The following is a 24,115-nucleotide window of genomic DNA, read 5'->3' as shown; positions in this document are numbered from 1 at the left end:
GACAGTGCTGCTGCTGTACTACTATACACACACACCCACACACTTCTACACACAACAAACAGCGATATCCATCTGAGAATAACTAGAAATAATTAATGTTGAATATGAATAATGTTGTGTTATTATTATTATTAATATACATTATTATTACATACTTCGATATAAAAAACAAAGCATTCAAATACTGATTTGGAGGTCGATTACCATGGCAACGGTCAAAGCTTTGAAGCATTCGGGTCAGCCCTAGGGTACATGGACAGCGGTTGTGGAGAGACGACCAGTTTTAGTGCTGAGACTAAAATGACTCTCTCCATCTTGAGCAGAGTAGGAGGTGAAGAGACAGCTGGATGTGAAACTGGAGTTAGTTTTTACTGAAGCTCCTTTAGGAAGGTCAAAGTATAATCCACCTGAACCTTAACTTTAGAAATCAGTCACGATAGTCACAACTCAGTTTATCGCCAAATCAGTATTCGAATGCTTCGTTTTATTATTTTTAATATAGGTATGCAATAATAATGTATAAATCCCCAAATAGCCCATGAAATAAAGAATAATCCCACATTATTCATATTCAACATTAATTATTAGTTATTCTCAGACGGATATCGCTGTTTGTTATGTGTAGAGGTGTGCGTGTGTACAGTAGTGCGGCACAAAAACATCTCAGCCTGCCGCGCTGCGAAGCTTCGAACGGTAAATGGACCTGCATTTATATGGCGCTTTTCTAGTCTTCCGACCACTCAAAGCGCTTTACACTACATGTCAACATTCACCCACGTATTCATACACTGATGGCAGACGTGCCCATCAGGATCTTATCTAAATACTCCTTCACACATTGATGGCACAGATTAGGTTAAGTATCTTGCTCAAGTACACGTCGACATGTGACTGGAGGAGCCGGGGATCAAACCATCGACCTTCTGATTGGTGGATGACCTGCTCTACCTCTGAGCCACAGCTGCCATACCTTCAGATATTTCTCACCGAAACTTCAAAGCCCAAAAAATGGTATTCGGGACAGCCCTAGTTTATTGCAAATGAGGGTGGGTGGAATGATGTTTTAAACTATGAAACAATATAAATGTGTCATCAGAAATGTTGCCCTACCATTTATACTGTGGTTGCTGTATCTTTAATATCTATCTCTGGATCTATTACACCATTGTGAACATCAAAGGAATGATGATGAAATTCGGCTTCTTGGTATCCGCAGGTCTTTGTTTTTTCTTGTGTTTTTTTTCCCCTTCCTGCAGTAGACTGTAATGGTAGTTATAAAATGTTTTTAATATTTGATTGCTTTTGGTTTATAGCTGTTACAGACTTATAAACCAAAAGTGGGATTGATAGTTTATTGTGCATGCAGGAGGCGCTTCAATATTTTTTTTTTGTTGTTTCAGTCAGCACCATCAGATTTATAACAAGTACTGTCACTACAGCTTGGCTGGTATGGCTGTGAAACAGGTATAACATTTTATTCTATGTGGTATTAAAAAGGTCTTAAAAGTAAATTTTATCTTGGCGAACCCTGCAGAAGCTCTGGTACCTACAAATTATCCATTTACAGTTTCTCAATTGTTTTTATCCAGAAAATGTATTGTATCATGATATATAAAAATCCTGATATAAAATATTTTTTTATTCACATCACCCACCCTAATGCTAACCAAAAACCAAGCAGATCTAACAGATCACTTGAGACGGCTTCACTCTCTGTATTTCTATCTTTCTAGCTTTGAAGTATGTGTGAAGCTACCTTTGAATGCTTTAATTAAACTATTTAAGTAAAGTATTTAAGGGACAAATCAATCACACCAATCGATAAAAATAAAATTGGACACGGGCAGTCTACACAACAATGTTTTCATTTGGATTCACAATAATAAAGATCAGGAATTTTCTGGTTACAGACGGAAGCCGTTTAGAATAAATATTTCTTTGTTAAGATTATTTTTTGGGCTTTTATTGTCTTTTTATTAGAGAGCAGTGAGGAGATGACTTGAAGCAAAGGGCCGCGAGGTCACCCCTAAAATACATACTTCTGAGTAAATATAATCTTTTTAAGGTGATGAGTACATACATGTATCAGCAGTTGGCAATTTTATTGTAAGTGGCCATAAATATTCCAGAGTTAACCTACTTGAAGTGAGCTGTTTTAGCCATAAAGAGGTCATGTTGATCTGTGGAGGTGAACAAATATAAAATACACTGCTGTAGCCACGTCACAGTAGTCTCCAGCACCTCTGTCTTGCTTCAGTTGTTTTTCTCTTGCTACTAGTGTAATGGCATGTGTGGAATGTACTTGGCTAGTCATCAGGTCGGCCATCATGGTGCTCATTGGTTTGCGGTAACTGTGAGAGTAAATCCGGTATTCACTGAAAGAAAGGTTGTTTGCATTGTAAATGTGGGATTTACACCAGCCGCTTTCCCTTCTTCAGCTCCGACCGCGGCCGAAGGGCCGGCATGTGTGACCATTTTGTTATTTTGTAGGCCCTGAGGTTAAATGACTATCCACTGCATTTCTTTTACAAATGGAGTGAGCTCAGTCTTGCCGCAGAGACGTACTGGATTTATCACAGTGTTCACTCTGTCTAGATTAAATGGCCTCATTGTGTTATAGATGTCTTTGGCGATGACGCAGAACAAATCTGGAAGAAAGCTTGTCTGGAATCTCAGAATAATAAGAGGCGACATCGTTTATAGTCATCATAGGTTCATCAACTAAAAATGAAGCTGAAAAGAAGATATATAATTTGGTGGAATTGTTTGTAGGCTATACACGTTAACTTTGTCAATGTCATGTCAGTGTGAGGACTAAAACAGTATTCCTGCTCAGGTTTAATTTGGTAGTGCAACAACCAGATTACACTAACTTAACTCAACCTACATAGTGCTGAAAGGGGACACAAATTAGTATTTCTTTTTTAATACTTACCATTATCAAAAAGAGCTGAATTATATCTTTGAAAGTCTGTTTGTTTGTGCAGTTTTATGTGTTTTCAAATTGTGATCAAGTAGGACTGGAAGCCGCTGTCAGTTCATTTTTCCTCGTTTTACTGATTTAATTAAGAGTAGAAAATGACACCCAAACTAGGAGTGACTTTATGCCAAAGCAGAAGGAATTGTGACCAACTTTCTTACCTTAGTTTACCAGAAATTTAGCCAGTGGCTGGTGTTTATCTTCCTCTCTCCTCTGCCTCATTTTCCTGTCTCTGAAAAGCCCTGCACTCTAGATGGATGTCCCGTTCTCCATGTCTCTCACTCAGACAGACTAAGGAGCCCTTATCCAGCAGCCCAATAATGCAGGCAGTGTGAGGCCGGGAATTAAATGCTTCCTGTGTCTCTTTATGGCCCGAGTTGACTCGTTGCATTCCTCCCAAGGTTAATGTTTGATGGAGGAGAGATTCACAGAGCGGCAGTCTTCTCTGTCTCTGGCACCGCAGGACGCCAGGGGTTCCTGGGCCAGCGCTTCATCTGGATAAGAAGTCAATGGTTGCTGCTCGCTAATGTGTCAATCAATGCAGATGTACAGTTTCATCTTAGGGCTGCACATTTAATCGAATATTAGTCGCGATCACGATTTTGGCTTCCCGCAATTAAATGAAGATGATTGGAGGTGGGTACGTAATGTAATCGGTGTATGCCCGAACACCGGTAACACCGACTACCTAATATTGACGTCTAAAATGAGTCCTCTGCTGCATATCAAATCAAGCACTTTCTAAATTAACAGCCAGCCACCATGGGCGATTGAGATGTTTCAATTTGGGGAGCTGTCATGCCGCTGCACGTGCGCTCAACAACTTTTCTGAATGTTGCCAACTGCAGTCCGGTGTAGAAGATTAATATACTGTAGAGCAGATGGGGAAAGCAAAAATGCACTGAATTCATGTGAAGGAGAACCTTATTTTAAGTCCAAATTTGATGCAAATATTTGATAATAAGCAGGAATGTAGCACAGTGGGAAAGTGACAGCAGTGCTCTGTTTATTTAATTTTGGGTAAAAAGTAGGGCTGTCACAGTTAACCCGATAATAATGCGTTAACACAAATTAATTTTAATGCCACTAATTTCTTTAACGCATTAACGCAGCTTGTGATTTGTAGGTTGTAGCGAGCTCAGTTTTAAAGCTAGACCATGTCATACTAGCTTGTCATGAAAGAGGCTTGCGCTAAAAAAAGGAAAAACTGATGTGGCCATTTTCAAAGGGGTCCCTTGACCTCTGACCCCAAGATATGTGAATGAAAATGTATTCTATGGGTACCCACGAGTCTCCCCTTTACAGACATGCCCACTTTATGATAATCACATGCAGTCTGGGGCAAGTCATAGTCAAGTCAGCACACTGACACACTGACAGCTGTTGTTGCGCTTGAGTTTGTGTTGTTAATTGATTTCCAATAATAAATATATACATACAGTTGCATAAAGCAAGCATTTTTGCCCACTCCCATGTTGATAAGAGTAGTAAATACTTGACAAATCTCCCTTTTAAGGTACATTTTGAACAGATACAAAATGTGTGATTAATCACGATTAACTGGACAATCATGCGATTAATCACGATTAAATATTTTAATCGATAGACAGCCCTAATAAAAGTTTTGGTACAATTGTTTTATTTTACTTCTAGGAGATGCACTGTGAATAAGGACCAGTCTTATTTTGATGCAAAGATTTGTACATTAGCAGGAATGTAGCACAACATGGGCATGAAAGCAGTGCTCTGTTTATTTAAATGTGAAAATGCAATAATCATGATAAATAATCGTGATCTCAATACTGATCAAAATCATCATGATTATCATTTTGGCCATAATCGTGCAGCCCTATTTCGTCCACAGTGAAACATTAGTCAATGTGCAATCTCCGTTTTTGACATGTGAGGTTATTGAGTGCGTTCAAATTAACAGCCTATCAAGCTGTTCTTACACTTTGTCATTCTTTTTAGATATGAAAATCTACAGGTAGGGCTTTAATTTGTTGCCATGCTTTAGCTCTCATTGTTGATGTTTTGTTTTGAAGAAATTATGGCACCTTTTATTGGTAATTTATTGGGTTTTTTTGCTCAGCATTTTAACCAGAAATATCGACTGTGTTCAGCTGGACATCAAGAGACATTTAATGGAAAATAGCTCTGCAATTAGCCTAATGAGGTATTTGTAGTTTCTGCAGCCCAGTTGCATGTGATACACTTTCAATGTCCCGAGGCAGTCGTCCTCACTGATATTTGGACTAGAGCCACTTTAGCCAGAGTTAGTTATTTTGGGAGCCTCACAGTCTGGCCCAGTACAAACAGTGATAATTTTCCATATGCAATATTTTCCTAATGCCTTATTTGTGCCTCTTTATGTGCCTCGTCTCCCATCTTCCAACGTGATCCCTGTTGTTCATCACTTTCTTCCTCCTGTCATATCTGATATTATTTTTACTCCACATACAAATCCATATTATTCATTAGGTAAAAAAAATGAATGGCTTACACACTCTTCTATGACAATTGGAGCTGGTATTTTCTCTATTCATCGTCTTCCCTGCTCCATGTTACTGTAACCAAGCTTATAAATGCACCTTTTCGTGAAGTTTAACCTTTTTTGGAGCCACCTTTCTCTCTAATTTTGGCTTTTCATCCTCAATGATACTGGCTCAAAGATGCGTAAAGTCAGATGCATACTAAACGTTGTTAACATTGTTGTCAATCCTGAATGCATTAGTATAGATCCAGCTGAGGGTGAGCGCACATAAAACAGAGTGAGTAAGACATGAGTAGACTGTAGACGTAATGGAAGTGCTGTGCTGACCCACCTCTCAAGAGCATCACTTGTTTGCTGGTGCTGTTTACACTGTCAAACTGAGAACCAGTGCCCTAAATCCTAAGAGCACTGTAGCAGGCAGGTTGTTATGAGTTCCTCTGCGGAGAACTGAGGAGGCTAAGAAATGCTGTTAATACGCGGCAGATTGAAGTGCCGTCATGACTCATTATTGCAGGCAGCAGCAGCGGCGCTGCTTGCTATCCGTGTGAAACTGTGATCCAGCCCACTCAAACTCGCACCATCCTCTGCATGTAGAGTGACATCCAGCAAATCAAGTCAATATTCATTCCCTTTAAGAAGTTAACGTGAGGATTTCAGAATATGAATCATTCCCAATTCTCTTTTTGAAGTTAGACATGTGAAGTCTGGCTTTTGGTGCTTTTTCTACCATCGTGCTGCTGCCGCTCTTATGTGCTAGTTGTTTAACTACAGAGTGGCACTTGGATCTACCTCTTATGCTCATTGTCTTGCTGGTGATTTTAAACAACTGAGATGGACTTTAAAGGAGACTGTAATTTTGATGAAGAGGCAAAATGGAAACAACAGCACACTGATCCACTTTTCTGTAAACAGCGTAGCCTTTAGAGACTTTAGCAGCCTCTAGAGTTGTCTGATAGTCTTCACTTTGCTGTAACCCCTAAAATACTGGACAGACTGTGTGGACATGTTTTGTTGTGTTTGGTTTCTGTCTGCTGCTCAAACTATATGTAGTGGAAGGGACAACTTAAGGATTTAAGGATGTAATTATATTTTTTTATATATATAGTTAGGGGTTTCGTGCCTTGCTCAAGGGCACCTCGGCAGTGCCCACCAGGTGAACTGGCACCTCTCCAGCTACCAATCCACGCTCTGCACTTGGTCCGGCCAGGTCTCTGCGGACTGAGCTACTGCCACTCCTTTAGTAATTGAGTTTATTTGCCAAGGAAATAACTCAGTCCATAGTCTGCTTCATTTCAAAAGCCCTTCACTACTGGAGATACTGTATAACGTTAACAGCAACACAGCGTAGCGCTCCGCTTTTTTCCTTCCCTCCTTTGCACACACACATCAACTTCAGTTTTTATAAAAAAACAAAAAACAAGTTGGTTGCTGGTCAGTAAATTAGATTTTAATTTATTATTTCCATACAGGAAGAAAACTGTAAGATGCTTCCAAGTTAATACAGTGAACTTAAAGGACCAGTGTGTAACACTTAGGGGGATATTTTGGCACGAAGTTTTCTTTAGTGTATAATGGCCTGAAAATAAGAATCATTGTGTTTTCGTTGCTTTAGAATGACGTCAGCCATAACATTAAGCCATAACCTGACCGCTCTACGGCTACGCAGCCCCATACGCGTTGCACTGTGTGTTCTGACACCTTTCTATTGGAACCAGCATTAACTTTTTCAGCAATTTGAGCTACAGTAGCTCTTCTATTAAATCGGACAACACGGGCCAGCCCTCGCTCCCCACGTGCATCAATGAGCCTTGGGTCTGACCCTGTCGCCGGTTCACCGGTTTTCCTTCCTTGGACCACTGCAGACCGGGAACATCCCACAAGAGCTGCAGTTTTGGAGATGCTATGACCCAGTTGTCTAGCCATCACAATTTGGCCCTTGTCAAAGTCGCTCACTCTGCTTTTTTTCTATTAGTCAGTTAATGATCCTCTTCAAGACCAGTTAGTTTAACCGTAACACCAAGAATTTGAATTGAATTGTGAGATTGCCAAAGATTCCCACCCCTAATAGTAACACCAGATAAAGCAGTCCTGCTGAAAGCTAACTAGCCTAGCTTAGATGTCCTTTACGCTGACTACCTCTCTTGACTTTATTTTCCAGTTTGTAAGGCAGAATGCTTGTGACTGGAATATATTGTGATGATTACAATGGTACAATGTCTGGTCCTGCTGGAAGATGGATATAGTTTTGTGCAATGTGGGATCTATGTTTGATTTATCTGCTGCAGCTCATGCACTGCATGCTTCGCTGTTAGCTAGCCTCTACCACTCTCATTACAAGGGTGCATGTGTGTGTGCATGTGTGCGGCACCCACAGCAATTCAATGTAATGTAATGCTGACTCAGACGGAGTGCGTCAACAGCTGCTGCCTGTTACTGAAGAGAGACAGCGGTGTGCAGAGCAAAGGGATTTCAGAGGAGGGAGGGGGAACCGTTGCTGTGTGGGAGAGTGAGTAGGTTAGATTAAAATAGAATAGTACAGATTGGCTTTTTTTTCCCCATCATGCCACGCTTATTGATTTGACATCATCCTATTTCAGTCTCGACAGAAGTAGCTGTTCTCAGATGCTGCCTGGAGGCTTGTCTTTGAAGTCACTTCTTTGTTGCTAGCTAGCTCGTATCTAAGATGCCAGACCACCGGAAACATTGACTCTATTTATAAAAGCAACCACTGTAAATCTTTTACTACTTTAAAATGTGACCTGACAATCCTATTTTTGTGTTTTCAGGCCCAAATTGCCTTCCTGCAGGGGGAGAGGAAAGGCCAGGAGAACTTGAAGAAAGACCTTGTGAGGAGGATCAAAATGCTGGAGTACGCGCTGAAGCAAGAGAGGTGAGTTCCCTACCACCCACTGCTGCCTCAGCCCACCCACAATACACACGACTACCTCAGCTAGTCTAGAGCAACTGCAGTGTTTCCATGTTTTACACGCTCCTAAAAATAAATTCCTGCTTCTGAGAAATATGGAAAAGGAGAACATGGCATTGTGAGATTCTCACTGGTCAACAAATCTGCTGCACCTGCACACAGATCTAGCTCACTCCAGATTAGTGCAGCTCTGCACATTTTTTTGATATCGTGTAAAAGGGTTGCTAGCATTTTAAAATAATTTCCAGCTCCCCCTTGTTTATATTCTATGCGTACCAGTCGGATGTCTCAGCTGGTGTCAGCAGAAGCAGTACTGGAGTGCCAGAGAGATTTCCCCCCCTGAGTCCAGCTGGTGTCATGTCTTTGGACAAGAGCATATGTTGGCATGAAGGCTTTGTTTGCTGTCGGATGCTGATGACTTTCAGGACAGGAAAGGAGGAGAGAGGAATTCTCTCACCACCCAAGACGAGGTCACCGTCGCAGCTTTCTTTCTCCAGTAAACCAGAAGGATTACATTGTTGTCATTCTCATGTGCATTAGCCCGTCACCATCACACAAAAGGTCCCTATGGTAGCTGTGGTGATACACTTTGCATTTCCCTTCCTCCTTGACGCATGGCTGCACACTATAACAGAGATATATTTCAACACGTCTCTATTAATGTAACTTTAAGCCATCGAGTATGAAACTCAAACAGACTCTGAAGCAGTAGACCTCTACAAAAACTGAAGTGAAATAGTCCTCATTTATTTTGGATACATGTAAAGCATTTGTGACGAGTGTCTCTATCAGTATGGTCCAGGGGCAACTCAATAAATGTAATAATAATTCCAGTTTATAACAAGCCGGGACATAATTATAATACATAGTGGCCAATAGGGGTGGGAATCATCAGAGACCCCACGATACGATATCATCACGATGCCTAAGTGACGATACAATCTTATTGCAATTTTATACATTTTGCGATATGCTGATTATTGCTATAAGATATATTGCAATTTATTACCTTTTAGCGTTCTTCCCGACAAGCTAGTATGACATGGTGCCAATGGATTCCTTAGGTTTTTTAGTTTCATATGATACTGCCTGACGACCTGTCGGAAAATATTGCGATACTATGCTGTACTGATTTTTTTTCCCCCACCCCTAGTGGCCAAGGTAATTGCTGAAAAAAAGTCCAACAGGGTCAGAAAAAACAAGCAGTCAGACAATTAGACCGATTTTAAATTAAATTTGATTAGATTAACAAAATGTATTTGGAACAGAAGCAGAAGGCAAACTGTCTGTCATTAACATCCATCACATGTTACAGACTGACATCCTGGTCCAACTGTGACCCTTCATACTTCCCGTAGTTGTGTGTGGACAGTTTTCCTGTGTAATGAGGAATTATTATCGACATTTCAGGTGCGTTCCCTCTCAGTTTTACCTCTAGATGAAGTGGCTTTCTTGTGCCTGACATCTTGTGTTTCCTGCTCTATCAGACTTAAGTCGTAATAAACCAGAATTATCCTTCTAACATTAATCTAATTATGGCATGTAGCTCACACTGCCACGCACTTCTTGCAGGTGTGATTTATTAGTGTCTCTGTGTAGACAGGCAATCCAGTCACTGTCTCTAGTCTTTCCTCAACAATAACCACAGAGGAAGTACTAAGCTGCTTTGTGGCCGACAGTAGAAGACTGAAGAGTGAAGCATTGCTGAGATGAGTGTGAGTAATCAACAAAGTCCTCGCTGGATATGTAAAGGTTACAAATAGAAAACTAGTATGGGTAAACAATTAAAGGACTGGCTGCAGGTATCTTATTTTGAGCTGGGAGCTAGTAGATTGTCTAGGCTAATGAGAGCCTCAACACAACCGAGTTAGACAGCAGGTGTCAAAATAGGTTAGTGCTCCGTCGCTCCTCCAGTCAGCTCAGAGGTTAGTTAAATTTTGCCAACCTGTGCACCCCAAGGAACATCATCATTACGTTTATTTGTACTGTAAGTATGGAATTGCCCTCTGGCTGTTTGTAGTGTATATTTATCTACTTTTCTCCAGTGAGATCATTGCAGGCTCTGCCTCAGGAGCAACGCTTAACCCAGAATTACTACCACTTTCCCCAGTTGCTAAGCAACAGGTCATGTCTCCGAGGGTATCTGAAAGCAATATCAGAAATGGCTTTCTGAATGTAGGATGTACCCAATTTAAAATGAATTTGATTTGGATGGGGGTTGCTTCCTCTGGATCGTGGGGGGGGAGTAGTGTGGCGGGGGCCCTGGTTGAACTAAAAGGTGTGAGTGGCGCGCTCTCCTCGTATTGACTCTTTACCACTGATGAGGATGTGTGTGTGCAGTCATTGGAAGAAATCTCAGTATTGCAGTAAAGCCACACATTGCACGTCGCTGGCGTGGAGGCATTATGTTTTCGCGATGCCCCAACGTCCGTTCGATACGGTATTCCAACACATAATATTGCAATACTCATGTGTATCGATATTTTCTTACACCCCTACTAATTATGGATTGCCTTTCTAGTCTTCTGATCACTCAAAGCGCTTACATGTCAGCATTCACCTCATTTTATATCAGTTTCTAAATATAGGTGAATTTTCTTTATTTTGTTAATAACCTTTCGATGGAATCATTGTGATTGTATTTGTGAACGTCAATTTGATAATCATATATGTGATTTTGCATTCAATTGCAAAGACAGCTGAAACAATTAGTTGATTAATTCATAGAAAATTAACAATTGCAGTCTTGTTTGTGTGCAAAAAAAGCCACAAATTCTCTGGTTCCAGCTGCTCAACTGTGAATATTTGCCCTTCTTTTTCATCTCCTATGATAGTAAATGTAATCTCTTATCTGAATAGCAGACAAAAAACAAGCAATTTGATACTTATTGCTATCTAAAAAATATTCCGTTTAATGTGGTGATATGGATTTTATCACAGCCCTACACACAAGCGAAGCTGTCTAATAAGAGAACGTGTTTGTGAGAAGTAGAGCAAGTTGGTGTTGGGATGACTTTCAAAGCTTATGCAGATGCCATGCATAATGAGTTTTTTAAATAGCTTCTTCTTCTCAGACCTTTTTGATCAGCCCTGTTTGCTTATTTGTCTGCCTCTTTTTTTTTTCTTTTCTTCCAGAGCAAAGTACCACAAGTTAAAATATGGGACAGAGTTAAATCAAGGTGACATGAAGCCTCCAAGCTACGACTCTGGTAAGTCTATGGTGGCTCAAACAGCCAACTCCACCTCTTTATACTAAATCACTGTGATTGTTGAGTTCACATACCTCAAGGGACAGGACTGGTACGCATGCGAAGGCTGCATTCATGCTGAATCTTGTTTTCCTCTCGGTGTCCTTTCCTGTATGTAGCATGCCATTGTTGTTACTGATGTACTGAACAAATATTGAGCTGCTTAAAGAGGCAATGTACAACAAATGTGATCAAATTGATTTAAAAATGTTATACATTGAGAGCGTTCATGACGGTACATGTAAGAAAGAAAAATTTCTCAAATCATACTTTGAATTTGACCTCTGACAAAGATGCACATTATAAAGGCTCAACCTTTTATACAACATTATTTCACTTGCCTCTAGTGGTATCTAGTCATGCAGCCATGCAAATAGTAATGTTTTTATTTGCCCAGGTTTGGGGATATTTGACTTGGATATTTCTGTTTCCAATCAAACATGTGGTGCTCAAAACATTGAAAATTTGCATTGAACAAATTGAACAGCAATGTAACTTTCCAGAAAATTCCAAAACATGACTTAGTTTCAGTGTCTCAGTTGTGATAACGTGCTGCTTTTATTTTTCTATTGTGATAGTGAATTGAATCTCTTTGGGTTTGTTGCCAATTTTAGGACATCACTTTGAACTGCAGGAAATTGTGATGAGTTTACAGACCCAACAATTAATCTGCAGGTTAATCGGTAAATGTACATTTTTAATGCTGTGAGCAATAAAAACGAAATTTCGCCCTGTCGGCGATGCGGCACCCCGAGTAGATGTTCCTACAGTACATTATCCCGCTTATTACATGGCTACTTACTTAAGAAATCAATAATTTGACACAATAACGGTCCACCAGAGTCCAACATCAGAACTGCGCCCATAGCAACGGTCTGTTATACATAGCAACAGTGTGTTATACATAGCAACGGTCTGCTATAAAGAAATAACAGACCGTTGAATGCTGTAATTGACCAATCAGAATCGAGTATTCAACAAAGCCGTGTATAAAATGCTTATAAACATACTTATAATGTATTATAATCTGCTTATAGCACTGTATAACTACAGTTATAAGCACTCATAAACATTCATAATTCTTTTCCACTCTGAATAATCAGAACAGAAAGTCTGCACTCTGAAAGCTCCCAGTGCAAAAAAAGTATTATCATCACAAATGACAAATCGTTAGAGCTTAGAAATATTGGAAATTTTAACATTTACAATTCGATGGAAAAGCTATCAAACAGGCTGCAGGACGGCTACATAATGGACGTTGTGGTCAGTGTTTAGTCAACAGAGTGAGGTTTAGAGCATAATGCTTTTCATCAGATATCTTAGACACTCAGGAAGATGAAAGCAAAACTCTCTGCATGGCTAAAGTAAAAACTAAACTATTTTATCCACTCAAATCTTAAACATCTAAAATGTTGCTCTCACTTTTTAGTGTTCACCCTTAAAATCACAATACCTGGTTTTACCTCGGTATCACTCCTGTATCAGTTCACTACCTGCTCCTTGTTATATTATTGTACTTTAATTGGCCTCTCATGTTCAAGTCCTCTGCCATCATTAAGTCAGATTGCGACATTTCCTCTCCTCTCTCCTCATCTCTATTCATGAGGGCTGTTCAAAGCACGCAAGACCTTGAAGTGTTGATGAATTGGGGGGTGGGGGGTGAAGGGGAGAGGTGTTAGGTGGAGGGGATGGAAGAGGGGGAGACGACGACGAGTGGGAGGTGTTGTTCGTATGGTGGTGCACCTGCCCGCTCCTCACTCTTCTGAATTAGGCATGACCCACTTTTTGAGGCACCCTCGTCTCTCTGCCCCGCCAAATCAACCTCACACACACACACACACACACACACACACACACACACACACACACACACACACACACACACACAGTGCTGACGTTGTTTAATATCAAAGTGAGCTTTGATATTGCTTGTTTTGTCAGAGCCGTCACAAACAGTGTGTGTTGTTCTGGATGCTGCAGGCACACGTTGCGCTTTCTAGTAGCATGCCATCATGGGACGTAGTTGGAGCAGAGACCAGCCATTTTGAAGGTGTCAGAATGCGTGATTAAATATCAAATGTCTTGTTGTAGCATCAAGAACAAGCCGTTGCTAATGAGTTTTAAATCTCTTCTCTCTTTTTACTGCTAGTGCTGTTGCGTACACCGTTTTAATATGGTAATTATTACCTACTGTGACGTAAATATTTGGCTTAAGGCTAGCTATTAAAGTTACATATGTTGACAAATGATAACTCGGGGCCAAATCAAACCATGAACAAAAAGGTGAATGGGTTGGAGCGTAAATAAGGATAACATTCAGGAATGTTTGGCTATTTTTTTCAATAAACATGTAAGAGTTATTTCACTGGCACAATTTAAAGTGAAGCAATACCCTCTTCCATTTAACTCTAATCCACTGTTGACTGGCTGAAAGCAGCTAAGCGCTGGATGTGTGTAGTTGCCAGGATGCTGCGATGCAGGAATGTTCTGGTCGTGTTTACCGAGTGGAAATTGGTAGGAGTGCTGTGCTGTTTGTGGAGCCCTGATTTGTGTCCTCCTCCTCTTCTCCTGTAGATGAGACCAACGAGAACGAGTCTTCTGGATCGCTCAACAATCAGCTGTCCTGGAAACAAGGCCGCCAGCTCCTCAGACAGTAAGTGCTTTAATCCTTCTGTGACAGTCTTCAACCTAGAAAACTAAATCGCTGCACTAAAATGAACTGTATGCAGATACCAGGCCCCTAGTTTGATTTCTCTGCCATAGTATTGTCCCTTGTGTCAGACTAACCGCTTTTATGAAGTATGCTACTGAGCCAGAATGCTATGGCCTAAAACAACTGTGGGGAAGAGCTCCCTCGCATGGGCAGCAGCAGTCATTAACCTGCTCTGTGCTTTGTTTGTCTCAGGGAAGTTTGGTTATCTTACTCTTCAGTCAGCTTGTGTAAATAGACCAGGGTCCGGCCTTTACCCAAGACACCACCAGGCAGCCTCACACATCATCTGCCCCAACATGCCGGCTGATGAGACACCCATTTTATTCTCGACTCTGTGTCAAGGCACAGATCAATAATGTGCTAAGACACCCCTCCCTTTCAGTCAGTCGCCCCACTCAAATCACTAGAGCTTCTTCTGCATCTCTGCAGGGTAGGTGTAATATTTGATGAGTAGCTCATCTTGCCTCAGCAGAGCTGATAGCATCAACTAGACAACTGCCAGAGGACATGGCACTTTTGACAGTAACAAGTACTCGACTCTTCCTCATCTCTAATCACGTCAAAGTCTGTGTAGTAAATAAACTCATTGTAATAAAGAGTTCATTTAAAGAAGACCTAATATGCTTATTTTCAGGTGCATACATATGTATTGTGGGTTTCTACTAGAACATGTTTACATGCTTTAATGTTCAAAAAACACTTTATTTTTCTCATACCGGCTGTGCTGCAGCACTTCTTTTCACTCTCTGTCTGAAACCCTCCAGCTCCGCTCTAACTAGCTTTGTTTGAGGGCGTGCCAAACTAGCCAAAAGGCAAAGTGTGTTACTTGGTGACATCACCACGTTACAGAAGAAAAGGCAGGACTTCAAGCGAGGTGTTTCGGGCGTTTCAGGAGCAGTGTTTCTGTGGGGAAGAGTAACTCCCTTTGGCGTAGACTTTGGGCTTTGTAACTTTGCAGACCTTTTACATGCACAAAAAACTATATAACACACTAAAGGAAAGAGAAAAAATAATAGGTCCCCTTTAATGGACCTTTATGAAAGACTCATTTACAATGGCTCTTCCTCCATACAACTAAAATTGGGTTAGACCATTTGCAACCAGGTTTAAGTTGATTTACCTCGTTCCAGGTACCTGCAGGAGGTGGGCTACACAGACACCATCTTAGATGTAAAGTCTCAGCGGGTCCGAGCGCTGCTAGGACTAGCCGGGGACGGAGGCGGGAGTACAGGAGAACGGACCGGCACTGAGCCTCTGGTCAATGGGACGGACACATCAACAAAGGGCATGGGCACCAGAGGGTAAGTATCTAAAGCTATCTATAGACTGAGCGACAACAACAATAGCAAAAGTTCATAGCATGTAACACTGTGCAGGTACTCGTGTCTACTGACAGTCCATTTTTGATTGACGACCACGTTTCTGTCATGATTGTGAACTTTTGTCTGGGACAGCCCAAAATCTCACAGTGCAATATGGCCTTAAAGGACAACACACACCAACGTTTGCAGCATGTGTGTTGCACTTAAGAGTGATGGGGTGAATCTGTAGATAGACGTAGATACTACAACTTTTTATTGATACTGTAGCATAACAGTCTGATGAGATGTATGCATCATTGTTCCTTCACAGGAAAGCTGAGCTCTCTGACACTAGCGCCGTACTGGAGGCCTTCAAGTTCATTGAGAATGCAGCAGCTGAGTTCAGTGATGACGATGATGACGAGGATAGTGAGGGGAGGGACAGGCCTAATGTGGAATCCAGGACGGTAAGAAAACAGTCTGCCCTCATCTCCTGCACTCACACAAAGTTAAGTAGACATTGTCGCTGTGCTATTAATAACAATATTTTCCCCAGATTCTGAGGAAGAAGCCCTCGTCGTCAACGACGACGCCAGCCAGTATGGACACAAGTGAGGACCCTGACACAGAGGAGGCAATGAAGGGCTTTGACTTCTTGTCCAGCCCTGACGAGATGGACACCTCGCCGGAGTCCCGAGGCAACGGGGACGGCACAGACTGGGGTGAGTCATGGATCAGTCAAGAACAGAGCAGAGTTGGAATTGGATGAAAAGCAACACTTCGACACCCCAGATATTTATTTTTCTCTTGCACAATGATGGGCTTGTTTAATTTTTATCTACAACTTTAATACACAAGTTTCAATAATATCGCTAATTATTTGATGCTGTAATCTTATAATTTGCCTCGACTTCTCCTCATAGTTTGGTGACTGTTCGTGGAGTACTCGTCATTCATATATCACTCTGTGGTCATAAATCATGATGTTTGGATGTTTCTCTGTTTAACCCATAGTTTGTGATCTCTTCCACTGTGTGTTCCCATTAGCCAGCCTGTGACCACAATGTCTCTTCCACTCCTGTGTGTCGTCAAATCAACCTTTGAGTCTCACTGGTACTTAGATCTAAAGCCAGAAAACAATGGGCTTGATGTCATGCTGAGGTTTTTCTTTGTATTTGATCGTGGGTTTGAGTATTTGAGTCATGTGTACAACAACTTCATTATCACAGTGATGATTTTATGATTAGATTTGACATGACTTAGAAATGTTCAAATGAAAGAATTCCCCACATGACATTAACTTCCCTCCCACCTCTCTCACTTCTTCCAATAGAAAAGAAAAACTAAAGGGATTAAACGAGATAGTTATAATGATGCTAATATCACTGAAGTGGTAGTAGTCAGTGTATTACCTACAATAGATGATGGTCGGCACTCCCCCAGTACAAAAGCAATGTACTGCTGTGGATGGGGTGGGCAGCAAAACTTATTTTAGCGACCTGAAAGAAAGGCTCATCTAAAAAAATCAATATCAGTTAAGGTGTACACTATATTTAGAATATTTTCACCAGTTTACCTTGTCTTGAGACAGCTATACAGTCTATGTTTCAGCTTCAGTACCCCGTTGGAAAGGGCTGTCTGACGGCAAGATAAAGCGGTGAAAATATTCAAAATATAGCGTACACCTAAACTGATATTGATTTTTTTAGGTGAGCCTTTCTTTTAGGTGGATAAAATATGTTTTGCTGCCGGCCCCGTCCACAGCAGTACATAGTTTTGTTTCCATGCGGTAACTCCTGTCTGCTTCTCCAAACTGGGGGCCGACCGTCATCTACTGTAGGTAATACACTGACTATGGATAAGTACCTCATACAACCCCACTTCAAAACACCCAAACTATCCCTTTTAAAGAAAAGAAGCTCATCTCAGGTGTTAGAGGCCTACCACTCTCCTGGAGGCTTCAGAAATCTCCATGAGTGTCTGTGAGAGGTCTGTGCACCTTGCCCACCCTGACAGGCCACACAGGCCTCAACCAGAGCAGTTCCTCAACAGCCTCTCGGCCTGGTTTTGTTCCCCCTGTGTAGAGAAGGACGAGCAAGGTCCCATTTCTGAGGCCTGGGACGTGGACCCGGGCATGATAACCAAACTCAAGGAGCAGTACAGAAAGGAGCGCAAGGGGAAAAAGGGGGTGAAGAGTAAGTCCTGTCGGGCGTTGCTGCCTCCCTCCTACTCGTCTCTCTGTAGAGCCTGACTTTCCTGAGTTCAGCCAAAAAGCCTCAAATCAAAAAAACAAAACATCTTGGCTGTTTTTTTCTCATCTCCTTCTCGAGCTGCTCCTTATTATGCCTACTCGGCATTGCTCTGTCCTTTTGTCTATCATTTCATACTGAATGTCTCCCAAATACAAAATCTGTCACCTTTTATTATCCTACTGTAATGCTTGATGCATGTTCTTCTGTCCCGTTTAAATGTTTTTGATTTATATTCACATCATCATCTTGTTCATGCCGTCAAATATCAGAGATTAGTGTGAAAATTAGTCGTGATGACACGTCCATCTCTGTCCCATCTGGGCTAGCGCTAGCCTCCACAGTCGTCTGTTTCCTACATTGGTATCTTCTCCACTCAAAATAACATAATTACCACCATCTTCATCCTCATCTGTTAGCCATGTTGATACTACAGTAATGTTGCTGCTGTTGTAAATTGATGGCAATTACAAGCTTTTTCAGTGACTCAGTGAAGTGACTCAGCTGAATACTACTGCTCTCTGAATAACAGCCCACTTCAGATGTAGCCTCTTACTGTGATTGAATCATGAGATCAGTTCATCTCACTTTCTTCTACATTCGACACCACGTTTTACACTTGGCTTCCTCCTCCTCTGGTTTAAGCAGAGATCTATTTTTTATCTTCACGCTGTGTCTTCATTTTTATCACTTTTGTGGGCGTGTGGAGGAGATCTTCAGGAGATCTGTCAGGGTTGTTTTTTTGAACAGTTGTGCATTTGGTATACTACTATTTGCACCAGGGTTAAGGTCTGATTCTAAGGGGCCACATTTGTTCAAATTAGGGCTGTCAATCGATTCAAATTTTGAATCTCATGATTGTCCTTGATAAATCGCGATTAATCGTAATTTTTTTATCTGATCAAAATGTACCTTAAAGGGAGATTTGTCAAGTATTTAATACTCTTATCAACATGGGAGTGGACAAATGTGCTGAATTTATGCATGTATGTATATATTTATTATTGGAAATCAATTAACAACACAAAACAATGACAAATATTGTCCTGCAATGTGTGCTGACTTGACTCTGACTTGCCCCCAAACTGCATGTGATCATCATAGAGTCATGTAGTAGTCATGTCTGAAAGAGGGGAGACTTGTGGGTACCCATAGAACCTATTTTCATTCGCATATCTTGATGTCAGAGGTCAAGGGACCCCTTTGAAAATGGCCATGCCAGTTGGTACCATAGATTCCTTAGGTTTTCTAGTTTCATATGATGTCAGTATCTTCAGTCTTGCTTTAAAACCGAGCCCGCTACAACCTATAAATCGTAAGTTGCGTTAAAGAAATTAGTGGCATTAAAACAAATTTGATATAACACGTTATTATCGCATTAACTTTGACAGCCCTAGTTAAAATGCTTATGATTATAAAATAAACATCCATATGTGGTTCACTAAAGATTCTGCCTGGGCTGAGACCTCATAAAATGCAGCTGTATATTGTATTGCTCTCTCCACACAGCCCCCACTTGGAGATAAACATATCTCAAAACCTTTTTCAATTCATCTAACAAGGACTCTGCTGTTGACTTCCTTTCATTTTCTCTTCTTTTACATACTATAATTAATTTTCTTCCCTTTCAGTGCTGCTTTCCTTCCATATTCATTCTGCGTTCTTTTTCCAGCTTGTACTCACAGCTTTTTAATGAAATTATTTTCATACTTTTTGCCTCTTTTTGTCTTTGCTCCGCTCTCCATCACTGTGTATCAGTTTGGTAACACTGTTGACTTGTTAAACAGGGCCGAACCGGTCCAAGCTGCAGGACATGCTGGCTAACCTGAGAGATGCAGAGGACTTGTCCCACATGCAGCCTCCACCACCATCCACCCCCCAGTCCCGGCCCAACGCCGCCCGGTTCAACGAGCACGAGGGGAACCGACCGGATGAAGGTGCTCGAGCAAAAACTCTTTGTTAGACTGTCTTAAATTCCCTTCATCCCTGACTAACTGTGTCCACAGTGGTCGTATATTTATTCATTTGTTCTTTCCCCAGTTGAGGCGCTGACCTTCCCGCCCACCTCGGGGAAGTCGTTCATTATGGGCACAGACGAGGCCATGGAGAGCGAGCTGGGCCTGGGGGAGCTCGCTGGACTCACCGTGGCCAACGAGGCCGACAGTCTGGCATACGATGTGAGTAGGAAGAGGCAGAATGGATTTTAAGAGCCATGGGACCTTTTCTCTGGGGGAAACTATTTCTGTTCATGTTCTCATGAAAAACAGCCATCCCACCTTCCTCCTCTAATCCGCAGCAAACTTTACCAGCTCACGTCACATGTTGAAGCCATCTGTGTGTCAAACAGCTATTTTTCTAGGCAGCGCCAGGGAAGCTGCTTTGAAAGTGTGATATTGGAAGATATAAGTTATTTTTTGAGATCACGTTTACAATCGTAATGTCAAAGTCACATGGCTATAAAAACACACCTGCGTGGGTTGTAGCAGGCTTTTTTAAGATAGGATGGTTTGAGTGCGATAGCATGTATTTATGGAGAAAAAAAAAAGTGGTTAAAGGATATTCATCACGACATACAATGAACCATCATTAAAAGGGCTAAATTTGATATTCAGAGCATTAATATAGCATCAAATAATTATTGTCTATGTAAAGATATAGAGAAGTAATGTCTACCTGAGCAGAGAATGAAGTCGCTCTCCCTCTGTGTGTATTGTAATACAAGTTTCTCTGTGCTTTGTTTACATAGCTAGGGCGGCCACGGCCACTGGCTGTTGAGAGGCAATAAAAATGCTCCCGATCCTATATTTAGCACCAAAGAAAAGTCATTAGAAGTTCCTCTTTTTAATCACAAAAACAAAGTTATTTACCATAGCTGGCAACTCAATATTACAGAAACACTATTGTATTGTATTACACTACCATTTTTTTTTTTTATTTCACTTTTCCCTTTATTTTCTTTCCATGAATGTATTTTGTTTTACTGGTTTGTTACTTTTGCAAATAAACACTAAACTCGCAAACTACTAAAGAAGCTGCATAACTACGGCTAGGACTACTGATTATATGTGATAGTACTGTTGATTGGATATTCAGTTTCTGATTAGATGTGTCCTCCTCAGATTGGCAACAATAAAGATGCCATGAGAAAAACATGGAACCCCAAATTCACCCTGCGGAGCCATTTCGATGGGATTCGAGCTCTGGCCTTCCACCCTGTGGAGCCTGTCCTGGTCACTGCGTCAGAGGACCACACGCTCAAGATGTGGAACCTGCAAAAGACCGCTCCTGCCAAAAAGTAAGAATGACGTTATTCCAGTTCAACCCGATTCCTACTGTTGGTTTCATTTTTTCTCAGCCAAAAGGAAGGAAATCAACAGCTTTAAATTTACTGTTGTATTGATTTCTGTTAGAGAAACTAATACTCAGACAGCAGTGTGTTTGGTTCAGCCTCTAGCAGTCTCGCCGCAGCAGAGTGAACGTCATTAGAGAGATTAGAGAGTTGTTGATGACAGTCTTTGTTGCTGCAGTGTCTCACGATTCAGCTGCAGGAAACTGTCCCCATGTGACAAAGAGCTGACTCATTATGTCAAGTCACAACTCTGCAGCCCACACACACTCGTCCGTAGTGATGTGATGGATTTTATTTTTTAGAGGCTGATGTCATTTTAGAGTCGAGGGTATTCGTACAATAAAACAACATGACAAGAGTATGTGCAACTCGATCACTGGTATAGCAGCAAATTGTGCAGCCATCTATTGCCTTGTACAGTTCAACGCCAATCATTTTGAATTTAATCATTAGCCGTTTATCCATTCACATATTTTTAATGCACATTTTGGAAGTATCGCTTTGGAAAAGCTGTATGGAAACGGCAAAATACAATGAAACTTTGCTCAGTTGCTGAAAAAAATTGTACGTTCACTTAAGGTGGTTTTTGATTTTATCGAGCTTTATCGAGCTTATGCACTAAACAGGATATGGAAATGTCTTTGCCAAATATATTCTGACATAGCGAACATTTAACTCACATTACTGATCGGCTGTTTACGCTGTCGGTGTCTTCTCAGATATTCCCATAATGTGTGAATGCTTTTCTTACGTCATCTCTCCATTTTTCTATCGTAACATGGGTTAGATACAGGTTAGATGGCCAAGTCGACTTGTTTTGTTTCCAGTTCGCAATCTCTACTTCTTCTACTCTATTTACTGGCGGATTACAGCCACACGTAGCCTTCAGTGCAACTTCTGACCAAATTAGTTGATGGAAACGTGCCTAATTTGCATTTCTTTTTGCAACATTTCAAAATTTTGCTTAAAATTCACTTGACAGTTGAATGGAAACACGACTACTGACACATATTAAGCTGGCTCTGCTGTTTGGTTTTCTATGTTACAGTAATGAACACATTTTTTGTCCACAGGAGTGCATCTTTAGATGTGGAACCGATCTACACTTTCAGGGCCCACAGGTAAAAACACTGCACATACATAAAACATTTCAGTTTAGCGTTGGACAAGAAGTTTTGCTAATTCATTATGATTGAAACCACAGGGGGGCTGTACTGAGTGTGGTGATGAGCAGTACAGGGGAGCAGTGTTTCAGCGGAGGGGTTGACGGGACTATACAATGCTGGAACACGCCAAATCCCAACATCGACCCCTACGACTCCTACGGTAACAGCGTCGTTGTGTTGTGTTTGAATCTCTGAGGGTTTTCAGATCAGATGATGGTAACTGACTTTGTGTTTTCTGTGTCAGACCCGTCGATGCTGCGCGGCGCGTTGTTGGGACACACTGACTCCGTTTGGGGTTTGGTGTACAGCAGCGCACACCAGCGCCTCCTCTCCTGCTCGGCAGACGGGACCGTGAGACTGTGGGACGCCAACACCACCTCCCCCGCCCTCGCAGTATTCAACGAAGACAAAAGTACTTGCTTGTATCATGACTTTGTTTTTCCTTAATATTTGCTTAAATAGAATAATTAACATAAATATATGTCTGTCTTTCTGTGTACAAGAGCTTGGAGTTCCCTCCTCAGTAGACCTGGTGTGCAGTGATCCGGCCCACCTGGTCACATCCTTCACAAACGGAGAGATGGGCCTCTTCAACATGGAGACCCGCCAGCTGGTCCTCAGTCTCGAGTCCAATTTGGAGCCGGGTAGGTTTGTCAGATGAAAGGCTGCAGCATTTAGACCTCCCATCAGTAAAATTCTCTATCGATTTCTGGGCTGATAATAATAAAACACCATATTACACTGGTTGAATTCAATCATAATGTTGAAGTGGAGTAGGGAAATATGGCTCTTGAGTACCATCTGGTGGCAGCTGTAGGAAATTAAATCATTAGACACTGATACAGTACTTTAGTCATAAGACCTAACTGCATATCATAACAATGTTAAGAATATCTGTCTCGTATTAGTAAGTTGTTTACCAGCAAGTACTGATGTCTGCATTAAGTACAAACTGACTCAAAGTGTTACCACACTGCTTAAATTTTTTAACATGCTTAACATCCACCGACAGAGCACAGGTTCCTCACCTTAGGGGTCGCCAAAGCATCACGGGGCTCGTGAGGCTTTCTTGATTTTAAGGGGTGTATGACAACTTGTTATTCAGTGATAGTGATAGGTTCCTTAAGGAAAAAGGTTAAGAACCACTGACATAGAGTGTAATATTTCCACAGATTGGACTTTTAGTTGCTAATGGTTTGATGTTGAACCATTCAGTGATGTCTAATGTGCTTGTCTTTTTTTAACCAGGCACCCCCTGTCAGATCAATAAGGTCCTCAGCCACCCGACTCTTCCCATCACCATCACTGCGCAGGAGGACAGACACATCAAGTTCTTTGACAACAACAGCGGGAAGCTGATTCACTCCATGGTGGCTCACCTGGATGCTGTCACCAGCTTAGCTGTCGACCCTAACGGACTTTATCTCATGTCAGGCAGTAAGTACCTCTTAACCGCTGTCTCCTTGTGCTTTCTCTAACAGAACTGTTTTCCCTTTATACACTAGTTCATTGATAGATTATCTGCCTCAGACTCAACCCAGCAGTGACTGTGAGTGTAACGTGTAGGTGGCTATGTGAGAGTTATTTTCCAAGTGTTAATGGTACTTTTTTTTTTTACATGTAAAAGTAATAAAGTAAATAAGGTTCTCCCAAACATCCTATGTGCCACAAAGACGCAAGTCTTGTTTC

At 41.4% G+C, this 24,115-nt stretch overlaps 1 protein-coding gene across 2 annotated transcripts in view; it reads left to right on the top strand.

The window, feature by feature from the left end:
* The window catches only part of LOC141774172 (striatin-like), a 34,310-nt gene that overhangs the window by 8,155 nt on the left and 2,040 nt on the right, over nucleotides 1-24,115 (top strand). Inside the window, exons 2-16 of one of the 2 annotated variants that reach the window (XM_074646573.1) lie at nucleotides 8,261-8,364; nucleotides 11,536-11,609; nucleotides 14,223-14,301; nucleotides 15,492-15,662; nucleotides 15,994-16,129; nucleotides 16,219-16,384; nucleotides 17,747-17,857; nucleotides 19,699-19,848; nucleotides 19,952-20,088; nucleotides 21,031-21,206; nucleotides 22,334-22,381; nucleotides 22,465-22,586; nucleotides 22,671-22,838; nucleotides 22,930-23,070; nucleotides 23,675-23,863. In XM_074646573.1, the coding sequence (XP_074502674.1) occupies nucleotides 8,261-8,364; nucleotides 11,536-11,609; nucleotides 14,223-14,301; nucleotides 15,492-15,662; nucleotides 15,994-16,129; nucleotides 16,219-16,384; nucleotides 17,747-17,857; nucleotides 19,699-19,848; nucleotides 19,952-20,088; nucleotides 21,031-21,206; nucleotides 22,334-22,381; nucleotides 22,465-22,586; nucleotides 22,671-22,838; nucleotides 22,930-23,070; nucleotides 23,675-23,863 (1,972 nt within the window). The remainder of the gene's footprint in view (nucleotides 1-8,260; nucleotides 8,365-11,535; nucleotides 11,610-14,222; nucleotides 14,302-15,491; nucleotides 15,663-15,993; nucleotides 16,130-16,218; nucleotides 16,385-17,746; nucleotides 17,858-19,698; nucleotides 19,849-19,951; nucleotides 20,089-21,030; nucleotides 21,207-22,333; nucleotides 22,382-22,464; nucleotides 22,587-22,670; nucleotides 22,839-22,929; nucleotides 23,071-23,674; nucleotides 23,864-24,115) is intronic. The other variant, XM_074646574.1, reaches the window with a different exon arrangement.

The sequence above is a fragment of the Sebastes fasciatus genome, chromosome 9 (genome assembly GCF_043250625.1).
Source record: "Sebastes fasciatus isolate fSebFas1 chromosome 9, fSebFas1.pri, whole genome shotgun sequence".
Lineage (NCBI taxonomy): Eukaryota > Metazoa > Chordata > Actinopteri > Perciformes > Sebastidae > Sebastes > Sebastes fasciatus.
This window is presented reverse-complemented; position numbering and strand designations above follow the sequence as displayed.